General features: G+C 40.9%; 1 protein-coding gene across 3 annotated transcripts in view; it reads right to left on the bottom strand.

The window, feature by feature from the left end:
* CACNB4 (calcium voltage-gated channel auxiliary subunit beta 4) overlaps nt 1-26,148 on the bottom strand; it is a 198,185-nt gene that overhangs the window by 87,670 nt on the left and 84,367 nt on the right. The window contains exon 1 of one of the 3 annotated variants that reach the window (XM_060776661.2): nt 19,099-19,503. The exons of the other annotated variants lie outside the window; for them this stretch is intronic. Coding sequence (XP_060632644.1) covers nt 19,099-19,143 — 45 coding nt within the window. The 5' untranslated portion in view covers nt 19,144-19,503. Of the gene's footprint in view, nt 1-19,098; nt 19,504-26,148 lie in introns of those variants that run through there. 3 annotated transcript variants of the gene reach the window in all.

Below are 26,148 nucleotides of genomic sequence, written 5' to 3'. Positions count from 1 at the left end.
CTGACCTAGTGAACAATGGCAATTGAAGGATGTGTAATCCCTATACAATATGTTGGGGATAAAATCACTATGAGAGTCTTGCTAAGTGCTCAAGCCATATATTCCTTAAATATATTTGAAGAGTAGAGGTACAAAGCTCCATATGCATATAAAGACATACAGCAACAGATGGCTTCCCCCTGCTTCTACACACAATAGCCTAGTAAACACAATGATTCTTTCCAATAATTCCACAATTTAAGAAGTATATTGACAGTTTGGAATGTGTCCATATGAGAGTGACCAAAATGATCAAAGGTCTGAAAACCATGCTCTATGAAGGGTGGCTCAAGGAGCTTGGTACACTTAGCCTGGAGAAGAGATGGTTGAGAGGGGACATGACAGCCATCCATACGTCTTGGAAAGGCTATCATACTGAAAATGAAGCAGACTTGTTCTCTCTTGTGCCAGAAACTAAATGTACATAGAGTAATGGTTTCAAACTACAGTAAAAGTGATCCTACCTAAACAGTACGAAGAACTACTTGATTTAAATTAATATATATCACTAAATAAAAAAGGGAAATTGGTACCTTGGGATATTATAAAAAATATTTCTTGCACAGAAAACACTGAGAATTTTGAAATTTTAACAAATAAAAAGGCACAGAGAAGGAAATCACTGAAATTAAAATCTGTGATGTGAAAACTAGGAATTATTTGCAACCACACATCTTTAAAGTGTTGAAAACTTGGTTTAGAGTGTATTAAGTAGATAAGCAGAGTCAAGAACATATGCAATGTGGATATGATTACTTTACGCAGGACTACAAATCTGTACATAAAGGTTTCTACACAACAAGCATGAGGGTCTTCCAACATTGAGAGCAATATGCAACTCAGTGGAACTTCCCTGTGAATAGAATCATACTGCACATACTCCTATTACATTAAGGAGCATTACTGTCCAATAGGGTTGTGCATTTCAGCTGAACCGCAATCCATTTCTGCTGGCCGAATTTTGGGAGACTCCCGTATCTGTTTTCATGTGCCTCCCGAAAATGGGCAGTTAGCAGGATAGCCTTTTTTGGTCCTCACCTGAAAAGTAAGGCTAGATACAGCCCATTGGAGGCAATGGGAAACTTGTAAGGCTACCCTTTCCATTCCTGAGACCCTTTCCTTTCTTCCCTTCAAGGGAACCTGAGTTTCAGCAGTGAGGTTAAGGAAGCAACCTTTCTAGGATCCTTCCCGTTTTTCCCTTCAAACAGCCAAACATGCATACCAACCCACCTATCTTGCATGTTCCCAACTCCCAGTCAGTCCAACTAAATAAAAAGAATCAAGAAAATAAAGGAAAATAAAAAAGAATCAAGAGAGAGGCCCAGTCAGAAGCCACGCCAAAAAATACATTGAAGTCGGGTTGCAGCTGTGATGCTGAATAGGGGAGGGGGAGCCATGATCAGCTGCCACATGGTGGCGTTATGGATGGAAAAACATGGTGGCAGGGCCCTTGCCGTTCCGTCATCCAACCAAGCCAAACAAGCTGGATTTTAGTTGTTTGTATTTTGGCCAGAAAATATACATGCATGGCTTAAAAGTAAATTAAAGGAGTAGACAAATTAACAAAAACTGGTTACACACATGCTTATTAATGAGAATCTATTAAAACAAATTCCAGATAAGGACTTACTTACTCTTTTTAACTCAAGACATTATTTAAGGAGGTCAGAGCAAGGCAAGATGTGATAATTTTAACTACAGTCAGCCTTCCACATTTGCTGGGATTAGGGGCACAAGACTCTTACGAAAGTAAAAACTGCAAATAAATAAATTTCTTTTCTTTTTTTACCAGAGAGAATACCTCTCTAAAAATATCCAGGTCTTCCAGCACAACACTTTGGCTAAGTCATACATGGAACAACATGCCCCATACTGACAATATATCATGTGACTAGACCATAAGCACTGCATGGGAGAATGAGAAATAATCAGAAAATCCCTCTTTATACAGGAATTAGAAATCTTCCAGCAACATTTATAAAGGTCAGGTTGTATTCACTCAAAGCTGTCGTCAATCAATAAAATGTGTACCATGCAACTGTAACTCTTATATATGGCAATGGACTACAGAATACTGGTATGGTCCCGCTGAAATAGATTTTATGAAACACACCATACAGTGGCTGATCCTCTCATGATAAGAGAATTTAAATCTTCATTTAATGTGAATGCATGAGTTAAAAAGTAATTCTATTTGACAATTCATAAGGATGACATCCCATTTAAATGCCATTATTGGTATGGGATGAAGATTAATTAAGAAAGCATGCCCAAACAAACTTTGATCATGTAGAGAGAGAAAGGAAGACCACCATCCCTCAAAAGTCAAATTGTGTTGCTCTATACATCACATTTCCTAATGCAGAACTTAAGCTGATTATGCCAACTAGTAGGCTCACCACATTTGCAAGTTTAACTTTTGTAGGTTTGATTTGTCTCTCTGGGAATTATTTATAGATTGATAGAAATTCTCATGTAGAATATACACTGCTCAATCTTTAGACCCCTCACAAAGAAGAATCAAGGATTCTAAATGAAAAAGATGTCACAGAATAGAAAGTCTTCTCAATGCAGTGGACAACTTTTGGTTATCGAGTTGTTGGACTCCAGCCACTTCAACTTTAGTTGGGCCAGCTAGTGACTGAAATGGCTGGGGCTGTTCACCAACAGTCAGAGATTCCCTATCTTTGCCCTGGGACATTCTGTCAGACAAGATCTAGTTAGTCATGGGGAACAAAAAAAACCTGATGACTAAAGAACTTGGCTAAGGGAAGATGGTCAATCAGAAGACTAAACTAGGTGCACCAACTGCACCAAAAATGACTCAGCTGTGGACAGACAGTAAGTAGTGTGAAAAAGGCACTCTCTTCCCAAACAAATACAGTTTTAACTGAAGTACTAGATGGGAAGAGTAGTTTGGGGAAAATGTGAGTGCAGCAATCCGTAACATAAAGTAAACATCACACAACTCACAGAAGTCAGTTTGGCTAAATATAAAGCAGTCTGAAAATTGATGGACCCCAAGGTGCTGCAGTATTTCTATATCTTTGTGCTAGGAACTTTTTCCTAGTTTGATAAATGAGTTTATATCTGAAATCATCTTCAGAGGAACAGAATTCTCTTGCCATGTATAAAATCCATACTTATTAGTGGAAGCAAAACTATAAAATGGATGCAGTCGTTGGTGAGTTATGACAGACCCATTGCCACAGAAATATTCAATCACAACATCAGTGTAGTCAATGATCTCAATTCAGGAAAAAACCTCCAGACCAGTGGTTCTCCACCTGGGGTCCCCAGATGTTTTTGGCCTCCAACTCCCAGAAATCCTAACAGCTGGTGAAGTGGCTGGAATTTCTGGGAGTTGTAGCCTAAAAACATCTGGGGACCCCAGGTGGAGAACCACTGCTCCAGACCCTGCAAAAAAAAAACCCCAAGTGACTGTGAAGCGGGGTGGAGGAAAGCACCCTTCCCCAGGCAGCAGCTTCAGCTCAGAATTTCACATTATTTATTCATTATTCAAATAGGCTTCTCTTAAACAGCAGCCTCTGTTTGTTGAATAAAGTCAATGCTGATCATGAACTCATGAGTCTGTTTGACCTTAAGTGCAAAATGTCTGGGTCTATGCAGGACACTTTAAACAACCCTCCATGTTCTCTGGAAATGTAGTATCAGTGAGAAAACATCTAGCAGCTTAGTATCTTACAACCAAAATGTGTTTTCTGGAGATAGGGAAGGAAAACATCAACAGAATCATAGATTACTTTACTCCTTCTGTGTTACATTTATCACTACATTGCTTCTCACGAAGTCACATTCACCGCTAAGTGCCCTTGCTTTCAGCAAGAGCTGTTCTTCCATCCACATGGTTTCCGGGCCTATCTTTATTTACGGATTATGACAGGGCAACAGAAGATAATTGTGTTTATGCAGAACTTACAAAATGGCACACATTATGAAGTGAGTGAGAAGGATGGATAAGACTTGTATGCAGCAAGGACCATGGAAGAGGGAAGGGTAAAGAATGTCCCTCCAGATGCTGTTGGATTATAATCCACATCATCCTAGTCCATGAACCACGATGATTGGTGCAGATGGGGGCATCTGTTTTAGAGTGTGAACATTTTAGGTGGACCACAAACCGATTTTCATGGTATAGCAACGAACTCAATTGTCTAGCATTTCCTTTGTCCTATCATTATATAGCCCTAAATTAAATTAATTATTAAAAAGGTAATTTGTCCTGGTAGATCTGGCATGATGTTTCATAAAATGAGTGTACTGAACCCAGAACTCTATCCACTGCACCACATTGGCTATCACAACCAAACAACAGGAATCAGGATGTTCCATAGGTAGTTTTTCCCCTATTTTCCGAAATGCCATAGGATTATTTTCTTGTGTTCTTCTTTCAAATTTCAGTGCTGTCTTCTGATAGATCACAAAACCGAGGTTTGTTTAGCTTAATTAAGAATTATCCAAACAGTTTAACCATATTTTTAAAATATTCATCGGATAAGGTAATGCACTATATCCAGGGCTCTTGTATCTGTGGGGAGGACCTTATTCTTCTTCTTCTGGTGAACACTTCCTCATTTACAGGTGAAAACTCAACTCCGGAAGTCACTAGATGTTGACTTTCATTGTACTGCTTCTTTTGACTGATTCACCTCCCTCCCGCACATAAAGTATTTTGGGGTGAGTGAGGAGCTGGGCACATTTAGAAGCCAAATACTATTCTAGGCAAGCCTTTAAAGAAATTCTACATGATTCTTTCATTCAAATCTCTTTTTGAAAAAAGTCGGGGGGGGGGGGGCGCTTGTTAATGACTTGAACGGCCACAAAATGGTTTTGGAGCTATATGATAGCCAAGTTACATTTTCCCCATCTCTGATTTTTTAAAAAGATGGGGAAAATGTACCCATACTTAAACCATGAGCTTGGAAAGATTACTGTTTTCAGACTACTGCTTCCAGAAATACCTCACCATACTGGAACCACACACTTTTTTTTTACAGGTTATTTTTCAATCTGTTTAAAGTTTAAACTTTAAATCCTCCATAGGCCCAGTGTGCTTGAGCCAGGCTATCTAAAGATTTTGCTGGATAACAATGCCCACCAAAACTATGGGTTAATGGAAACAAGCAAACAGAAAATCATAATTTTGGAATCAGGTTCTTTCAACTGAAAGCAGCTGAAATTAGCTAAAGTTTAGGGTCTGAATTACATGCTAAAATGAAATTGAAGCAAAGTAAAATTGATGCTCCCCTCTACTCCAGTCATCATACAGCTCCAAAAACCATTTTTGTGGCCTTTCGAGTCATTCACAAGCTCCAAGACGTTTTTCGAAAACAGATTTGAATAATCTCTTGGTAGTTGTACTTGAGGGTTTTGGGATTATTTGAGCTCAAAGAAGGCTGAGATCATTTCTGAAAAACTAAATTCTGTTTTAGTATTCCTAGCTATGCTCAAATGCATCAGTATGCAAAATTGCGGGATGTTCTGGCTTATCATTCAATAAAAAGTGTAAAAAGTGCATATGGCACAATTTGGATTTTCCTGTCAACAGAGCAGCTAAACCAACCAGCAACTGATGAACAAGTAAATTCAAATCCAGAATATTTGCTTATTACTTCCCCAACAAGCCAAAGTCTAAAACCATGTGAGTTTACAGTTCCTGGTCTGTTAGGGAAGGGCAAATTGAAATCCAGGTTCCAACCTAATAGTGTTGGTCTCAAGTAAGGATTGCAAATTCAGCAAGTCTGTTGTAATTAGCCTGATTAACTCCATTTTGACAACAGCTGACATCCCACCTCTGGCCTGTATTGTTTTTTGTGAACTCTGCCATATGTGTTATGCTAGAAATGCTGTAACTGAAACATCATGTGCTCCCCCATCTGATGTTACAATGACATCCTCGCAAACAATCTCTGTCTCCATTCTGTGCAGGTCACATAGACCTTAGATAGGAATTACCATGTATGCATTAGATATTGCTCATGGACACTTAGACTTTTGTTTAACAGCTCTGAAGTCCTATAAAATACAGATGCTAATTAAAATAAACTTGCTTTGTCTTGACCAATATTGTTAGTACGTCAGGAACTGAAAGTTGCATTGAATCTTGATAGGTCCATTGGCCAAAGTTATTGTTTTCTGCCTGTTGGCCTTCCTGCTCAGTTTCAGGTCTCACACTAGCTTCATGTCTAAGCTGGGAGGATGATGTGGGGCTGAAATTTCAGTCTTATCCTGCAATTGAGGGTTCATCTGGGACCTGCCATGGTATCACCTGGAATTCCTGACTGCCATCACATCTGAACACAGCACAGCATGCAATGAGGGTGGGTTTACTTCATTGGCCCTTCCCTCCTAGAATGAATCAGATGAGAAAGGAATCTACTGGAATCCTAAGCTTTTTGAGAATTGAGAAAGGGAAGGTGCTGTCTGGGTGCTGCAGTGAAAGGATGCAATCTTTCCTTACTAGGGTTTTAAAAGGGAACATGTTTAATTACTGTATTTCTGCCCCACTCTTCTCACCCCAAGGAGGACTCAGAGTGGCTTACAGATATGGTAAAATTCAATGCCGCATTGCAAATGTAAATAAATGAATAAACACACTGAGTAATAAAAACAGATAAAATATATAAATACAATAAAAATATTAAAAACATAGTGCCTAGACCCGTAGTCATTGTTAGTGCTGCATTCCATATTGCACTATTCCCCAAACACCTGGTGCCATAGCCAGGTCTTCAACTTTTTCCTGAATGTGAGGGAGGAGCTGAGGGGCCACTACTGAGAAAACCCTATCTCTCATCCCCACCAATCGCGCCTGCGAGGGGGTGGAATCAAGAGCAGGTCCTCCTTGACAGATCTATAGGGGAAGATACTTTTGAACATAAGTTGGGCCAGAGCCATTTGCATGTTCTTCATATACAGGAGCATGTGTGCTTGTTCTCCCACATACTCGGAAGGGAGATGGTAGAGGAATAATGTCTGTGAGAGACTGAACTTAGCTTTTCTGGGACCCTTCATAAGGATAGCTGCAGGGAAAGTTCATACACACACTTTCCTCCAACCTTTCCCTGAGAACCAGCCATTCTTGGAGAGACAGGAGTTGAGGAGTGCAAAATGGTCCCAGTCCCTTGAAAGAAAGAGTAACCACCCTAGATATTTCTCTGGACACAATAAGCCTTTATCTTCTTATTAATTTCTACTCAGTATAGTCATTTCACTGGCAAAAAGAGCCAAGTATAGCAAGCAGCATGCTCCATCATCCTATTCGTGAATGATACGCCAAATTCTTTAGGAGTTCATCATTATGCCCAAATGTGGCCATTTTCTTAATGGTCTTATGTTGCCAAGTGGCAGCAGTTCCAGCTCTGAAATCTGGAATACCTGAGTAGAAAACTTATATATTTCAGTAGGCAGCCCCATCCTATGCATATTTGCACAAAAATACACTATTACTGAGTTTTGTGAAACTTATTCTCAAGTAAATGTGTGAGAGGGGCATCCAAATTGTAGTGTGATCTTAACACAAGTTTAAAAAATTATATTTTATTTATTTATTTATTTTGCACTAAAGCTCCCCAAATCCCCACATCCGAATGAGATGCTGAAATGACAATGATGAGAGTTGTAGCACAAAAGAGTAAGTTCTCCAACCTGTGGATCAAAAGCATATTTGTTCAAGTATTCTCACCACATTCCTGATGGCAGAATTATGTAATTTCTAGTTAAGTGTGTTCAAGATTGCAACCATCACTTGTTTTGAGTGCACGCTACAAAATCTCACCTAAAAGATTTTAATGACTTTTAGTTTTATTTGGCTTTTATACCACTTTTGCACACCTGTAAACTTTCTCCAGAGGCATGTCAGACAGTATTCACATTTTCATAGGATTGGCCTATCCAAAAAGTAATTCGACACTAATCTAGCACTCTTGTCCAAGGATATACCTTATATGTACTTCTAGACTTGTATCTAATATCAGAAATCAGAAGGTAGCACTGGTAGCAAATTTAAGTTATGAGAGAAACTCAATCCTGGATCATGCACAAAAAAAGATGGGAAAGAAAAAGTATTTGTAGCAAAATGACAGCAGACCTTTAGCTAGCGTGGCCTGAGGACAATAAACCATAGATTGCCTACCTACTGTGTAATTTCCTCCTCATTCTTTTTGTCTAATCTTGTTTCAGGGTTAACATCTGGGGAACAAGCCATAGTTGCAAGTGTAGGCATCACACCAAGCCATGGTTTAAACAAGCCACATTTTGTAAGCTACCAACAAATGACTGTTTCAGATTGTGGTATGTGGCAAGGTAACAAGCCATCCTTTTTGAGAAGAAGCAGGCAAACACCTCATTACATTCCACATTTGGTTTGTGATATGTGAATGTATACTATTCTCTTTAGGGCAATAGTTCCCAACCTTTGGGCCTCCAGCTGATTTGGACTTCAGCTCCCACAGTTCCTAAAAGCTTGTAAACTGGCTGGGATTTCTGGGAGGCCCAAAGGTTGGGAACCACTGCTTTAGGGGAAATAAATTATTAGTTTCAATAAAACTGCCAATTGAATTGTATGCTCAAGTTGTTGTCTCCTGAATTGGTAAACAATTATACCAACAAGAAGAGAATGGGACAATTCTAAAGTAAATATTTAGAAACACAGAAACCAAATTAAGTTCTATGTTACTTGCTGAAAATAATAGAAAGAATAATATTTCTGTTCTAACTGGGTGCAGCCTAATCCTAAAATTGAAATCCATATTCAGAAAACTAGAGACAGCTAAGAATTTGTACCATCCTATTGCTCGTGTAGGATTCACACCATTCCATGACCCTAAACTTAATTCAAGCTAAATGTTAGAGATGGAAGACCATAATGGTCACAATTTTTTCTGCTTTCTCCTTCTCATGCATCCAGTGATATTGCACTGGCAAGCAAGAAGTACAGGCACAGTTGGAGGCTAGGAGGAATTGAGATTTATCAAAAGAGTCATAGATGTCTGTGGGATGAAAGTCTCTTTTCCCACAAGCCAGTTGTCTCTTCCATGTACATAACATCCAAAAGTCCTGCCACACTAAGAGAAGGATGCCAGTATCTGCACCATACACCCATACCCACGCTGAGAGGAATGGGAAAGTAGTGGTGCTCTAAAAGGCAGTGTCTTCCTGTCAGCCTAAAGGCCTGGGTTTGAGAGCATGAGATAAAACACGTACATGAGCTGACAAGAACTCATTTGGCACCTTGTGAGAAGAAGTGAAGAAAGTCATTGCACAAATCTAAATGCAGTTTTAAAATTAACACTTCTGGGAGTAGAGAAATAAAGAAAAGGAAAAAAGAAAAGAAAAACAATCTGGGACACAAATGTGCTAGTGTTTGAGGATGAACTATGTGCCACATTTTGGAATATTATTACTGTGTGTTTTCAAGTAGTTTCTGATTCATGGCAACCCTATCATCGGGGTTTATTGACAAGATTTATTAAGAAGGGGGTTGTGCTTGCCTTCTTTTGAGCTGTGAGAGTGTGACTAACCAAAGCTCACCCATTAAATTTCCATGACACAGATTTGGGTCACAGTTCAACACACAAACCACTCCATCATCTCTGGAATGTACAGATTTGAAAAATAAGCATTTTACAGAACAAATGCAAAAATATAGACAAAGGAACCTCTTTCATTTTTCATGGTCTTCATTGAGAAAGAACAGGGCTAACCCTCCTAATGTTACTGGACTGCAATTCCCATCACCCCTCATCAATGGCTATGCTGGCTAGAGCATATGCAGTCCAATAAGATTCCTGACCTATGGGGATTCTGTGTATCAGTTCCATGGGGTTGTCTGCAACACCCTATATAATGCTCATGCAAATCTACTAGCGACTGTCTTTATCTAACTTTGGCAGCAAAGATTTCCAGGAAAGATACATCTGATAAATATCCAACTTGAAGGTATTTTGCTATGATTTTCATTCAATTTCACTGTAAGGGGAAAAAAAGGATCAAAAAGGCTTCCAGTGGTTATTCTTTCTGGGTCTGCTCAAGAATGCAGGTTGGGAGACAAAATGATTAAAATGATATATGTGAGTAGGATCTGTCCCTTCTTCATCCTAACCATAACCATTGGAAAGAGTTTATCATCAAGTTATTTTATTTGATGTACAGGGGCACTGCAATATTTACATACAATATTTACATACAATGAAACGCTAACATGATGGGAACAACATACAGGGAAGGAAATTAAAGAAGAGTTTTGTGGGTCAAGGTGGAAAGCCGTAGATCAAGGGCAGGCAACTGTGAGATCAGGACTGCACAACCTGTGGCCCTTCAGGTGTTTTGGACTTCAGCTCCCAAATTCCTGACTACCGGAGAAGCTGGCTAGGTCTTCTTAAAGTTGGAAACCCAAACACCTGTAAGATCACAGGTTGTGCAGGACTGTCTTAGATCTTACGGGGCAACAATGGACTACCACAAAAGAGGTTTTGTGCTCCCCAAAGCCTGCCTATGCCCTCTAATAGACAGCTGAGGCAATTTTGCCATGTATACAATCTTATTTGGGCCATTTTAGGAACAGTTAACTCCTGGGTCATATTTTTAAAAAAAGCCACTCCTGGACTTAAAAGGGATCATGGGACCTTCCCTCCAAAACATGTCAAAATGTCTGGCCATATGTCCTGTAGGACATTTGAGTGAGTTTTGAGGGGACGGAGGAGAGTACATGTGGCCCACAGACTAAATTTTCTCCACCCCTTCTGTAGCTAAAGAAAGAATTAAGAGTTACAAACACTCTCCTCTGTTTCCCACAATAATTTGCACCAATAACACGCTGTGTGTTGTAGTCCACTCCATCTTCCCAAACTGGGGAAGGCTTAAACGAACACTAGTTCCCCAATACAATGAACAATCAAATAATAACAAGTACACAAACAAGAAAGTCTCATCCCTGCTCACACAAATACCCTTATCCAACAGACAGAACAGCTTTAATCTAACATACTCTTCCCAAAGGATTCTCCATGACTGTGGGTTTTTCAGCCAACAGACACAAGTTCATTTTATGTTGTCTCTTCCTCTACATCCATCTATATAAATAAAAATGTAGTGTTCATTTGTGGGATTAACATAACTCAAAAACCACTGGACAAATCGACACGAAATTTGGACACTACACCCCTAACAGATCAATGAGTGACCATCACTCATAAACCCCTCCCAAAATATAGCAGAAAGGACTTAAACCCCCCAAAAAGCTAAATGACGTTGCAGTGCATGTGCGAAAATGACAATTCCCAGCATCCTCTAGACCAGGCCCTTTAGGGGAGGAGGATGCTCCAAGTGCACTGCTTTCAAACTGCAAGCTTTCTTCTCTTTGGATTTCTTTGAAGGCATCCCAATCCATACATATTTTCTATTTTCTATTCCTGAACTGCAACTCACAGCAATTCTCCAGATAGATAAGATATATAGATTAGATAGAGATAGATAGTAGGTAGAGAGATCAATCAGGAGGACTGCTGGGAGTTATGGTCCAAGAATAGGTAGAGAAGGAAGAAAGGAAAGAAAGAAAAAGGGAGGGGAAGGAAGAAAAGAGGTAGAGAAGGAAGGGGAGAAAGAAAGAAAAAAAAGGAGGGAAGGAAGGAGAGAAAGAAGGAAGGAGAGAAAGAGGGAGAGAAGATTGGTCACAGCAATGCGTGGCAGGTACAGCTTGTATAAAATATTGATGCTGATCTAGACTGTTAGCTGAACAGGTTTCATTGGCCAGATTCCTGATGGTTCGTTACAGGTAGAGTAGACCCACTGAATCAAATGCTGAATGGTGGGTCAACACATAAGCAAATACCACCGATGCAATAGGTCTACTCCAGTTAACAGTAACAATACAATTGCGGCCACTATGTTCACTCAAAGCTTCAACTGAACAAGCAGGAGTCATCAAAAATGTGCATCACTCTTTGAATGGCTGTAGTTTATTTGCTGACACTGTTCAAACAGCTGTGCCAAGTGAAGAACTTTAGCAAGCAAAATTTAAACAGGTATGGACTATTCCACAAGTGCAGTGTGAGTAAATGATCTGTAGCTGCGAAATTGCCTTCACAATCACCATATGAGCTTTCATATAATCTAACATCACATTATATATTCCTGCTTCTCACTGAAGGCAGTTCATACATTAACAGGGCATCATCATGTATTGTAATAGCATTGGAGAATCAACTCTAGTCTACTTTTAAATCAAGATGGCATTTTTTGAAAGATTCGTCATTTAGGAATATGAACTGATAGGTTAAAGGAAATATGAGAAACTGTTAACAGGAAACATGGGATATATCAGTCCTTCAGATTCACTTTGGGAGTGCACAAGAGAGATGTAGATTACTAGAGGCTATTGCTGTTGATCCAAACTAGCATCCCAGCCGCAAACTATGAATCAAAGCACAAAACATATAGCATGGGTATTAAGAAGGCATTAAGGCATTAAGAATTTTTAATATGTCTCTCCTCATGTCTTGAGGAGGTAGCCTAGTCAAATTTATCCGTTTCATGAATGAAATACTATCGCTACATGTACATAAGTTAAGCAAACATAAGTAAAATATTAAATAACAAAACTCCCAAGACAGTAACTAAAATTGGCCCACCCTTTAAAAAACAATATAATAATCAAGCTGAAAAAAAGGATGAGCTCTGACAAAAATATCAAGAGATGCATCATATGGCTCATTCCAACTAAAGCAGACTCACTGAACTAAGCAGTATGTAAACACTTGTGTGAATTCACTTATTCAAGGTGGATCATCAATTAGATTTAGGCCCAGGCACTTTTGTGCTCCTACCAAAAGAAATGAATGGCATATATCTTCGCCAAGAAGTCAACAACCCACCAGAGGTCTTGATGTTAAATGGCTTATTAAAAGTCCATGAAGCTTCTCAACACTTAAGACAGTGGTTCTCAACCAGTGGGTCCCCAGATGTCTTGGCTTTCAACTCCCAGAAATCCTAACAGCTGGTAAACTGGCTGGGATTTCTGGGAGTCGTAAGACAAAACACCTGGGGATCCACAGGTTGAGAACCACTGACATAAGATAACTAGGATCTATTTCAATTATTTCAGGAATCTTTCCATGTAAGAGTTAAACTGGGGTTCAACTGCAAAACATGTGCAAGATGAGGTCTGGGAATAAACACAGATGATTATAGTGGATTGAACATTGGACGAACATTGAATACCAGGTTTCAATCAACAGTCAGCCATGGAAACCCACTGAGGGATCTTCTTTGGAGGCTTTTAAACAGAGGCTGGATAGCCATCTGTAGAGGTGCTTTGAATGCAGTTTTCCTGCTTCTTGGCGGGGGGTTGGATTGGATGGCCCATGAGATCTCTTCCAACTCTATGATTCTATGATCTCGAGCAGGTAACACTCTCTCAGTCTCAGGGGAAGTTAAGAACAAACCCTTCTGAATAAATCTTGCCAGTAAAACCCTGTGATAGAGTTGTCTTAGGGTTGCCATAAGTCAGAAAAAAACTATTTTTCCCGTGTCAGGAATGACTTGAGAAACTGCAAGTCACTTCTGGTGTGAGAGAATTGGCTGTCTGCAAGGACATTACCTAGGGGACACTCTGATGTTTTGATGTTTTACCATCCTTGTGGGAGGCTTCTCTCATGTCCCCGTATGGGGAGATGGAGCTGACAGAGGGAGCTCATCTGCGCTCTCCCTAGATTCAAACCTCTGACCTGTCAGTCTTCAGTCCTGCCAGCACAAGGGTTTAACCCATGGCGCCACTGGGGGCTCTAGAAACAACTTGAAAGCATTCAACACTATCAACAACAAATATTTCTGTTTCTTTAAAAAAAATCCTCATAAATCAGTAGCATAAGATGGGCCTTGAACTGCACTGGATAGGCCTGGGGTTTATAAGTCCTAGTGCTGTAAAACACCCCAGGACAAAGCCTTGATTCATTCTGATGCAGTCATTTTACAATGTGCTTGTCGCATCAACAGCTCAGGATCCTTTGCTTCAGAAGTGCCTGTTACAGACAAGAGAGCAAGTGCCGTACTCCCCCTCAAGCTTTTCATATGTTCACCTCCAACAGAGCGTTTGGGTTGAGCCGCTGGGATTCCTATCAACCAGAATGGTTCACAACCTTTTTATTAATGCAGGCATAGCCAGAGTGAGACGTTATGAATAGTTTGTACTTTTGGAAGTGCCGGCTTCCCCACAACTGCTTTCATGCCCAAGTTCCCCTCCACCACACCCTGCAGAGCACCCCCTCAACAACAAGAAATCTCAGTTTTTCACTGAACTGAAAGCTGAATGACATTCATTCACACAGTTCTACCTATAAAAGCCTCTTCCTAGGCACTTCACTCCATGTGTCTGAGGAAACGGATTTAGTCTACAGAAGCTTAGAAATGCTACCAACTTTGTTGTCTCGGTTGGTCTCCAAGATCCCTTTGCATATTGAAAGCTGTGTGTTCACTTAATCCGACCTTACACATTCTTCTGCAGTATGATTAATCATTTCAGTCATGAGTTTTCTCCCACCTCCGCCCTGAAGTGAATGGGGGACACTTAATTTCAGATGCAAACATTTAAGGTTTGCCCTTCCTCGGGTTCTTTAAAAAATGGAAAGGAGAGAACAGATTTTACTAGCTCCAATAGGGTTACCCCAATACATTTTAATGCCAGGGGTGATGGGAAAAAAAACTCCCTTCTTTCCCATAAAAGAGACAACCAGTCTGCCATGTCAACCTTATTGAAGGACAACAGCCCCCACTGCACCCGAGGGCAGCCAGAAAGTGAAGGGGGTACAAGGCAGGCAACATGACAACCACTGGTGTCTTTGTTTTTTGCCTGTAGCTGATGGAAGTTGACCATACAGTCTAATGTTAGAGCCAACCCTGAGGGTCAGTCCTGTTACTCTAATTACACATTCCACTGAACAGAATTTGGTCTTTCTGAAATACACAATAACCTTACCTTGCTACCACCAGGATATGGATGGGTAAGGTATCCTTGCTGAGCAAAGAATGACTACCATACAACTCTAAACATGTCTGATATAATATAATATTGGAGGCTAAACAGAACCAGGTCTGGTTAATCTCTGGACTGGTTATCAAGAAACCTTGAAAAGCCATCGCTATCAGTCAGACTTGACAAAGGTGACTACGGGAACCAATAGTCCAACTCAGTGCAGACATACCTCAGTTAACAAAACCTTTCACAAAGAAGCTCTTCTTCCTCATGATCTGTCTGCATCTGCATTAAAGTGGTAGCAAAGGAAGGCTGGAGAAACACAGAATTTCAGTACTGAGTTGCTACATTGTGTCTTCTGCAGATAATGCAATAAAGCAATGGTTCTCAGCCTGGGGTCCCCGGGTGTTTTGGCCTACAACTCCCAGAAATCCCAGCCAGTTTAGCAATTGTTAGGATTTCTGGGGGTTGAAGGCCAAAACATCTGGGGACCCACAGGTTGAGAAACACTGCAATAAAGCTTGAGCTAGGAATGCCTGGGATTCCACTGGAGCTACATGTACTGTACCCATGTGGCCTGCCTACAACACGCAAGGAAAAAGCAGCTGTTTCCCAAATTGAGCATACACAGAAAAAAGTGGGAGAGAAGATAAGCCTGTCTCACCTACCCCTTTAAGTTTGTTAAGAAAGCATACACCTATAATTTTGGCCACTGAAACAGAAATTGTAGGATAGCTAAAGGCTTTTTGTTTCATGTCAGGAGCAACTTGAGAAACTGCAAGTTAATTCTAGTGTGAGAGAATTGGCCGTCTGCAAGGGTTCCCTGGATGTTTTACCATCCTATGGGAGGCCTCTCTCATGAGAAGTTAGAGCTGACAGACAGGAGCTCACTCCACTCCCTGGATTTCGAACCGCTGACCTTTCGGTCAACAATCCTGTTGGCACAAGGGTTTAACCCATTGCGCCACTAGGGGCACCAGCTGAAGACTGGTGAAAATAGACATCATTCCAAGATGCATTTGGAAAGAAGTCTTCAAATGGTCTCTTGAAGGTTTAGAAGATTTTGCTCACTTGTGCAAGGCCTAAGTGATTGATGCTGATTAATTGGTTTTACATGCACATATTGATAATTTTTTAAAAAATAAAACATTTGCCAAAACATATTGAAGTGTCCCTCAGTTACTTATTCCCATTCTTCCCATAACTTTTTTTTGTCTCCAAGACCAAATTTTCTGCTAAAGAAGTTATGCCAAGATCACATCTACTTCATTTTACCTGTGTATGGCAACTTCAATTACCAATACTGAACATTCTGTTTGTACATTTGCTTTTTTAATTTTTTTAATCATATTGTTTAACTGTAAGAATGCTTACATCACACATAGTTTTAGAAAGATGTGTACTCTAGAGATGAGGAAGCAACACTATAACCTTTTCTCTTTCCCATCTTTACCGCATTTTAAAACATCTGTCTCCTAAGCGTTCCTATCAAAAAAAGTGTGGACTTGAATAGTCATTGTGTAGATGAAGACCATGCAAACTGTAAATAAATAAATACAAGACAATCCCATATCCACAGGACTGATACCTATGTTTTCATTTGAAAATAATATGCCTTTTGCAGACACTTTCTAGGTCCTCCAGGTGATTCTATGGTTTGCTTCTGCCAGAAATTGACCATAATATCATGTTGGTGGACTTAGCAATATCCTCCAGCACAACTCTATGGTTTGCTTCCAATGGAAGTCGCTTATTCAATAAGCATCATTATTATCCACAATTTTGAATATCCACAGGAAGTCCTGGAACATATCACCCAAAATATAGAGCTCTTACTAACACATTCATTCGGTAGTGCTGTCCTGAGGAAGGAATAGGGATTGTGCTACATCATGTCATCCAATTGTTGTCCACGACACTGGTGTGACCCACTTCACTTAATAGTTACAGAAGACATAAAAATGCTATCTTCTGGAAGACTATTCTTCAGGCTATTCCCAGGAGAAAGATGGGATATTCCATTAGTGGAAACTGAGATATGAGGGAATGAGCCCAGTTTGTATATAACCAACAAGCCGTTCTTCTGTACTGTGCTTAAACTCAAAACTACACATTGTGTCATTGCTTAATGCATTTTGTGTTTTAAGTGTTTTACAACTGCTCGCAATTGATATACCCAGCAGACATGATTGATGGGCCATTTCCCCTTCTGTACTTGATATGAGGAAATGAGTTTGAAAGAGGAGAAATAGATTTTAGAGTATCCAGAGACGCAGTATATTGAGCAGTACATGGATCCCATGTTTCCAGGAACTTTGTCCACTGAGCTGCACTATGATGCAGGCTGGACCATTTTCACTTACAGATGCAGCATATTCAACACTTAATAAACAGGTGGATATATATTTCAACCTTTGTAGCCACCTGCTACAGCAGTATAATGCCAGCCAAGTCAACCCTGAATAAAAATTACTCAAGGGAGTTTTGACCATGGTTGTAAAGCTTAGGTTGCATGAAGAGAGATACCTGGCATGACATCACGGTTAAAAAATACACACTGTAAAGAAATACCTGCAAAATATCTCACCAGGGGCGGAAGAGTACAAGACTACAAAACTAATCTGAAGAGTCATTAAAAGCTATTTGACATCTATCTTCCATCATCCCAGCTTTTTCCCCCTCAGAACAGAAATGATAGGTTATTTCCTTTTTATTCCACTTATCAATTCAATTTCTTTTCCCTGCAAATTACACTAACTGTAAAGCTATATTATTAGCAATTGAGTCAACCTACTCCTTACAGTTAAAGCCTAAGGAAAGTCTCCGTGGCAGGCAGGAACAAAGACTGATCTGGAGGGGTATATATATACACAACACACACTCACATATATATACAATCCTATGCATTCTCATGTAGATGTCACACCACTGGCTATATACGTCTGCATTGACGCATACACTATTTTATGTTACAATCTGTGTATTTTATGCTTTGGCTACAAAACCTTATGTAACACATTCCAGTTTAATATAGAACAGTGTGTATATTGTTATGTCAATCTCAGCAGTTCCTAGTTCCCTTGACGTTCCTTCAAGATATATTTTTTTCTTAAAACCCACAGAAGGAAATAGCATGAAATAAGAATGTGCCTATGCTATAGCAGAAGTCACACAGTTTTTAAATCTCTGAAGATGATCCTCACCACCACCCAGTCCATATTCAAATGGCTTTCGACCAGCAGAGGCAGAGGGTTCCTAAGGATCAATTCTGCCAAAATATAAATGGCTTCTGTTAGCAGTGTGGCTCTCCCAACTTGCAGGAGTACAGGTCTACTGAGGATAACATCTCCTACATATTTATAAAGGCAGCATTAGCCACCATAATATACGATCCTCCTTAAGAAGCATGTTAAAAGCATATACAGTGGCAACACTGTGATGCTGTAGGGTGGCATTACAGCAACCACTTGTACTGTTTCTTTGTTTAAGGAAATCAAATGGATCTGCACTGATCATTTACCCAAGCAACAGCTCGTGTGTGTGTGTGTGTGTGTGTGTGTGTGTACACATACACACACAGACAGAGCCTGAAAACTTCCATCGTTACCAAGAAAACACCTCACCAAGTCCAATAATATGAACATCTCCCCCTTCCCTTGCCCCCCTTCCCTTCAGGTGATGAACACAATAATGTTCAACAGCCCACATCTCCAAAGCATCTATGCACCCTGCCATGCAGTTGGAAAATGATAACACATTAAAAAAAAACCCCTCCCAGCTTTTCTTGGAAACCCCAGGACTCTCCTTTGGCTTTTCCCTTTCTGAAATCAGCACTGGAGAAGGAATGATATAATGCAGGTGCCCCCCACTCCTCCTCCACTTTCCATCCATCACAGCCCACAAAACAAAACACAGAAAGAGAGAGAGACTGTTCCTTTGGCGTCTCTCTCCTCCGCAGACTTCACTGTTCCAAGAAAGGAGCAACAAAAACCAGCAAAAAGATGGGACTGTTAAATGACACCCCCCCCCCCCCACCAACCCCAATCCCAGCACATACAGCCGACACTTACCGCCTCAGAGTCTTCAAATCCATGCAGGTACAAATTGTCATACATGGAGGTCTGATAATCCAAGGCACCCCTTCCTCAAGGCAAAAAGTGAAATTCCTACAAAAGCCACAGCTGGTTTTTGTTTTTTGTTTTTGGCAATAACAAATGCAGGCAAAGGCCTAGGTGGAAGCCCCTCCGCTTCCTGGGACTCTGTATGTATCTAATGTCTGCCCCTGTGGACTTTTCCCCTGCCCAGGTGCTACTCCTTCACATCCTAGGAGGGGAAGGTTATCCCGAGAGGCAGCCCAGACCTGGCATTTTATCTGCCTTGCAAATGCTGAGCCTGAAAGCAAAACCCGTTTCTCCCCAACCAAGGGCTGATGACAGAGTCAGGAAAGAGCCCGGCGATTGGCTGGGCGGCTGTGCCTCAGTCAGCTCGCAGAGCAGCCTCTTTGATAGTGGATGACGAACGGGAGGGCTTCTGGGCTTCTCACAAGCGTGTCCCTGAAGAATGCTCCCCTTCCACCAATAACAATAACCACCACAACAACAGCTGCAGTACCATCAGCAGCACTAGCTGCAGCAACAGCCAAAAGAAAGAAAGAAAGAAAGAAAGAAAGAAAGAAAGAAAGAAAGAAAAGAAATGCTGAGTTGGGGGTGGACAGATTTAACCACCAAATGCAGAGAGGGGGAGGAGAGTGCCAGAGCCTTTTTAGCAACAAACATCTGCACCTTAAGGTAAAACTGCAACTGAAGAAGAGATCAACCAATGCATTTTAGACAGGGTAACATAAGGAAGAGGCCTGAGTGGAAACAGGAGGGGAGAAGCATTGCCGATTAATGATACCCTTGGGTTGTTGTAGGTTTTTTCAGGCTGTGTGTCCATGTTCAGAGGATGCCTGCCATAGATGCAGGCAAAATGTCAGGAGAGAATGCTTCTAGAACATGGACATACAGCCCGAAAAAACCTACAACAACCCAGTGATTCTGGCCATGAAAGCCTTTGAAAATACAATGACACCCTTCTTAGAATCAGACCCTTTCCTCTGAATTATGCTGCTTAAGAAATAAATGTGCCCAGGGTGAGGAGTGTGAATAAAGACAGAGAGACTAGTGTGAAGAGAAAGATGGCTGTGTTTACAAGTGGCCCAGATTTTCCTCCCCTTGCATCAGGAATCTGATCAAGCCGTGACTCCAAATAGTTGCAGGCAAATCACTTGCTGCCCAAGAGCAGGGGACAGAGGAGCAGGCTTTGCTACACAACCACAAAGGGATGCTGAGGATGTCTTGAAAAATATGGACCGATATGCTGCCTAGATGCAGCAACCCTGTGTATAAGTATTGGTTGGTATTGGCTTTTCAAGATCAAGATTCCCCTCTTCCTCTCCTATTTATCGTGTTAGGAGCGAACTAAACAGTTGTATTGTAATTAAACACACACACACAGTTTGCAAACTTGGCATTTTATTAAATGTCCTTTAACCAGTAGCTGGCCACTTGGAGTGCCTCTGGTGTTGCTATAAGAAGGTCCTCCATTGGGCATGTGGCAGGCTCAGATTGCATTGTAGTACGTGGTCTGCTCTTCTCCACACTTGCATGTTGTGGACTCCACTTTGTAGCCCCTTTTCTTAAGCTTGGCTCTGCATCTTGTGGTGCCAGAGCACAGTCTGTTCAGTGCTTTCGAAGTCACCCAGTTTTCTGTGTGCCTAGGAGGGAGTCTCTCATTTGGTATCAGCCATTGATTGGGGTTCTGGATTTTAGCCTTCCACTTTTGGACTCTCGCTTGCTGAGGTGTTCCAGCAAGTGTCTCTGTATATCTTAGAAAACTATTTCTTGATTTAAGTCATTGGCATGCTGGCTGGCTGATATCCGAACAGGGGATGGGCTGGAGATGTCACTGCCTTTGTCCCCCTAATAAAGATCATTGTTTGCTTCCTTTATCTTATTTCCCTGGAGACTTTGATTTCTCTAAACTGCATTTTCATTCACAAGACCCTTCCAGAGGAGGCAATTATATTTTAACCTGTGTCACCTCAGAGAGAAATGTTGGACAACTGTACATTAATTTCTCAACAAGTAAAAGTGTATTAATTTTTCAGAAAAGATCCAATTTTTTTAAATCATATAAGAAGCGAATTGAGAATATGCTGCGAGTCGCTTCTGGTGTGAGAGAATTGGCTGTCTGGAAGGACATTGCCAGGGGACACCTGGGTGTGTTACCATTCTGTGAAAGGCTTCTCTCATGTCCCCACATGGGAAGCTAGAGCTGACAGACAGGAGCTCACTCTGTCTCACAGATTCAAACCACCAAACTTCAGATCAGCAGTTCAGCCGGCACAGGAGTTTAACCTATTGCACCACCGCAGCTCCTTAGATACAAAGTAATAGTAGAGGAATAGGTCAGAGTATGGCCAGATAGGGTGATTCTGCTTGCAGCCCCAACTCTCCTGCACCCTGACTCATCCTATCAAACAAAGAGAATAAGCCAGGATTCAAGCATTAAATACAGATTCCCATTAGACCACAATCCCTATATCCATGGGGAATATGTTCCTGGATTTTGTGTGGATATGCAAAATCATTGAAAGTAGTGAACTGGATTGAAATGAAGGTCTTGCCGAGGAATATCACAGAAAGATTAGAAAATGCCTAGAAGATACTGATCCCATGCATATGTGGTTTATACTATACATGCAAAATGGGAACTCCAAACAAGCCGACTTTTCAATCCGTCTCTAAAGTTGGCTTCCAGTCAGTTTGATTATGGACTTCACTGCAATTTCTCTCTTTTTCTCTTCATGCAATGGAAGAGCTAAAGCAGGAGCAATCAGACCGTGTGTGTCCACACACATTTCACGAAGTGATCACAATGAATGTGGATTCCTTCACACAAGCTACATCTTTAATCTTCATGATGGCATGCAAACACAGCTAAATCCTTTCTGTTATGCCAACATTTAAAATTATTCCCTCATGAACATCAGAGTCGCCATCAATTGCCCAATGCCCCTGAACCAAAGTAAGTCACCATCATTACATACACATTTCGCCAATAGCAGAATAATGTAAGAACCAAGTTCCTTGGTAAAGGGTGAAAATGTCTCCAAGTTAACTATGTGAACAATGCTTATGTTACATTCAAAGTACAGGTATTCAAGATTTGAAACAGGCAAGAATCACAATAGATCATGTCTTCCTTTGGCTCACTAAGCAGAGAGACATTTCAGACCTTCCAGAAGACTGTTTCCACTTTCATTGATCTTAAGTCTGTATCTGATCCCACCTTTAAAGACAGAATTTGAACTCTCTTTCAACTTCAACTGAGAAAAAAATCTATTTCTTACAGGAGCTCTTTACTGTATTTAGATACAGGTTTGGGAGAAAGGTCTCCTTGCACTGATGAGTTTGATTTGTATTGCAACCCCTTGTTGCATATCTAATGAACCGCATCCTCCTATTCTGGCAAGCGTTAAGAAAGCAATGCAGACAATGTAGAGCTACTTGGCATTTGCTGGGGTTTCTTCCAGGAGCCCTGATAACGAAATCCACAGATGCTTGAACCCCACTATATACAACGGTGTGGTAAAACAGTGTCCCTTATATAAAAAGGCAAATCTAAGGTCTGCTTTTTGGATTTTACATTTTCAAACTGAAGTCGGTTGAATTTGTGGATACAGGACCTACTAATACAGAAGCCCAACTATTATTACTATGATATAGCTTATTAGAATTCTTAAAATATTTTCACCCCACAGTCAAAATGAACTACTGGGTTGTTACCTATGATAAAACAGGGTTTTTTCTTCCTCAAAGTGCTGTGAAAGGCCTATCAGGATTAGATGGACAGTCCAAAGAAATTATGTCATGTAAGTACTTCAGGATTATATTTCAGTTTTCTTTACCTTGGTTTGCTCTGAAACCTTTAGCTCTACATAATACAAACAGCAAGCAAGAGTAAAGTAACCGTTATACTTTATTTTACTGTCTACAGACATCATACGCAACTCCTGGAACAATACCATCAGCGCTGCCTCTGAAAAATCCTGCAAATCTCTTGGGAAGACAAGCAGACAAATGTCAGCATGCTGGAAGAAGCAAAGACCACCAGGCTGAAGCAATGCTCCTCCACCAGCAACTCCGCTGGACTGGCCACATTGTCCAAATGGCCGATCATCTTCTCCCAAAGCAGCTATTCTACTCTGAACTCAAGAACAGGAAACAGAATGTTGGTGGACAGGAAAAGAGATTTAAAGATGGGCTAAAAACCAACCTTTAAAACTGTGGCATAGACACCGAGAACTGGGAAGCCCTGGCCCTTGAGCACTTTAACTGGAGGTCAGCTATGACCAGCAGTGCTGCGGAATTCGAAGAGGCACGAACAGAAAGAGAGAAACATGCCAAGAGGAAGGCGCATCAAGCCAACCCTGACTGGGACTACCATCCACCTGGAAACTGATGTCCTCACTTTGGGAGAAGATGCGGATCAAGAATAGGGCTCCATAGCCACCAACGGACCCACCGCCAAGACACCACATCTGGAAGACCATCATCCTCGAGCTACGAGGGATCTCCTAAGTAACACTTTATTTTACAAAGGGTAGGGGACAGTTTCGTTCTTTGGCCATTCATGAAAAATGCTGGGGATGCTATTCCTTTTTTCAGGAATTCAGGCATGAATTGCAAAGGTACATTCCAAGCCTAAGCTAGTTGTGAGGTAGTGCCCATGATTTATTTTTGTCTGCTTATTTTTATATAGTCATTGCTAGACTAGATTATTTCTTGTTCCCAAATGTATGGCATCACAGAAGGCTTAAGACAGAGGCCAATCCTGTTTCAGACAAAAGCACTGATTTTGACTGAAGTTTGTTGGTTGATGTTTTTATTCTTGGAGAATATTTCTAACCTGTTGTTGCTATCATGTGCCTTCGAGTCATTTCTGATTTAAGGCATCCTTTTCACAAGGTTTTCTGAGGCTAAAGATGTGTGACTTGCCAAAGGCCATTCAGTGGGTTTTCCCAGCCCTGTTCTGCACAGTTAACACAGTCCAACACTTAATCCACTATGCTATATCACAAGGTGATATCAGTTTTATCTCAACATGTGGATTGCCAAAGCTCTAGAGCACCTGTCATAAAGATTTGTTTTTTTCATATTTCCGAGTGACTCTGGTTCCATAAGGAGGTTACTTAAAATCTATTGTTCTCAAGCTTCCTAATGCCATAACCCCTTAATACAGTTCCTCATGTTGCGGTAATCCCCAACCTTAACATTTTCGTTGCTACTTCATAACTGTACTTTTGCTACTGTTATGAACTGTAATATAAATATCTGATATGTAGGATGTACTTTCATTCATTGGACCAAATTTGGCACATATACCTGATATACCCAAATTTGAATACTGATGGGGAGGGGATTGGTTTTGTCATTTGGGAGTTGTAGTTGCTGGGATTTATACAATCAGAGAGCATTCTGAACTCCACCAATGATGGAATTGAACCAAACTTGGCACACAGAACTCCCATGACCAACAGAAAATACTGGAAGGGTTTGGTAGGAATTGAGTTTTGGAGTTGTAGTTCACCTACATCCAGAGAGTAGTGTTGACAATGATGGATCTGGACTAAACTTGGCATGAATGCTTAATATGTCCAAACATGAATACTGCTGGAATTTGGGGGAAACAGACCTTGACATTTGGTAGTTATACTTGCTGGGATTCAAAGTTCACGTATAATCAAATAGCATTCTGAACCCCACCAATGATAGAATTTGACCAAAGAGCCCCCATGACCAACAGAAAATATTGTGTTTTCTGATGGTCTTTGGTGACCCCTCTGACACTCCTTCGCAACCCCCCCCCCCCAGGGGTCCTGACCCCCAGGTTCCAAAATGCTGCTTTCAATACTTGAGGTCATTATTTGTCACCAAATATGAGGGAGTCCCTGGTGGCGCACCCTTGTGCCAGCACAATTGCTGACTGAAAGGTCAGCAGTTTGAATTCGGGGAGTGGGGTTAGCTCCCATCTGTCAGCTTCAGCTTCTCAAGTAGGAACATTAGAGAAGCCTCCCACAGTATGGTAAAACATCTGGGCATCCCCTGGGCAATGTCCTTGCAGACAGATAATTCTCTTACACCAGAAGCAAGTTGCAGTTTCTCAAGTAGGTCCTGACATGGAAAAAAAAACCCAAATACAAGCGGAAAATGTACATGAATCCATTTCAGGGTCCTTTTCTCAGCAATTCTGATAAAATTTCAATGGGATTCCATTTGCAAATTGTGCGTGCCTAGTTGAAATAAAAAGGATTACAATTGTGCTATGTGTCTTATTGTTGTTTAACAAGGCTTCTTTTGTTCCCCTTACCTGAACACCTCAAGGTGTATCTGTAGTCTATATTAAAAAGTCTTGAAAGATGCTGATGAAGTAGAAATCCATTCCACCATCAAAGCCTCCTGTCACATGAGCTGGGAAGCAAAGTGCAGTTCTGACAGTGGGCACATGTCCGAAGTGGAGGGTGTGCTGCACACACTCACTTGTCTCCACACAGCGGAGCAGCACTGCTTTCCCCAAAAGTAAAGAAGAGAGACCATCCTCCTATCTCCCCACATGCCTGTACAAGTCCTCTATACGATCCCTCCCCCTGTGCCATTTTGCTGGCAGTCACCCCATGTGCCCTCCGTCCTTCCCCCATCACATTGGGGGAATTTATTTATTTATTTATTTGGGGTTCTTATACCCCACCCTTCTCACCCCGTAGGGGACCCAGGGCGGCTTACAACAGCAAAGGCACGCTTAGATGCCTGCCACACAAAACAATCATCACAGAAGTACAACAATTCATAGTTACCACAATTCAAGCCATTATCCCAATAAAAACAATAAAAAATCGATAAAATCAATAAAATCAATACAAACCTAATTCTTCCTCCTACCCTATCAGTGTACACTAACTCATAGATCTGTTTTTGATTCCATTTCGACAATCCTGCTGATCTTGCACATCTGATTGTCTTATTTAATTGTCTTATTTAATTGCCTGGTTGCCCAAAGGCCTGGTTCCACAACCATGT

The sequence above is a fragment of the Anolis sagrei genome, chromosome 1 (genome assembly GCF_037176765.1).
Source record: "Anolis sagrei isolate rAnoSag1 chromosome 1, rAnoSag1.mat, whole genome shotgun sequence".
NCBI lineage: Eukaryota > Metazoa > Chordata > Lepidosauria > Squamata > Dactyloidae > Anolis > Anolis sagrei.
Note: the sequence above shows the minus strand (reverse complement) of the source record. Positions and strands in the feature narration are given on the sequence as shown.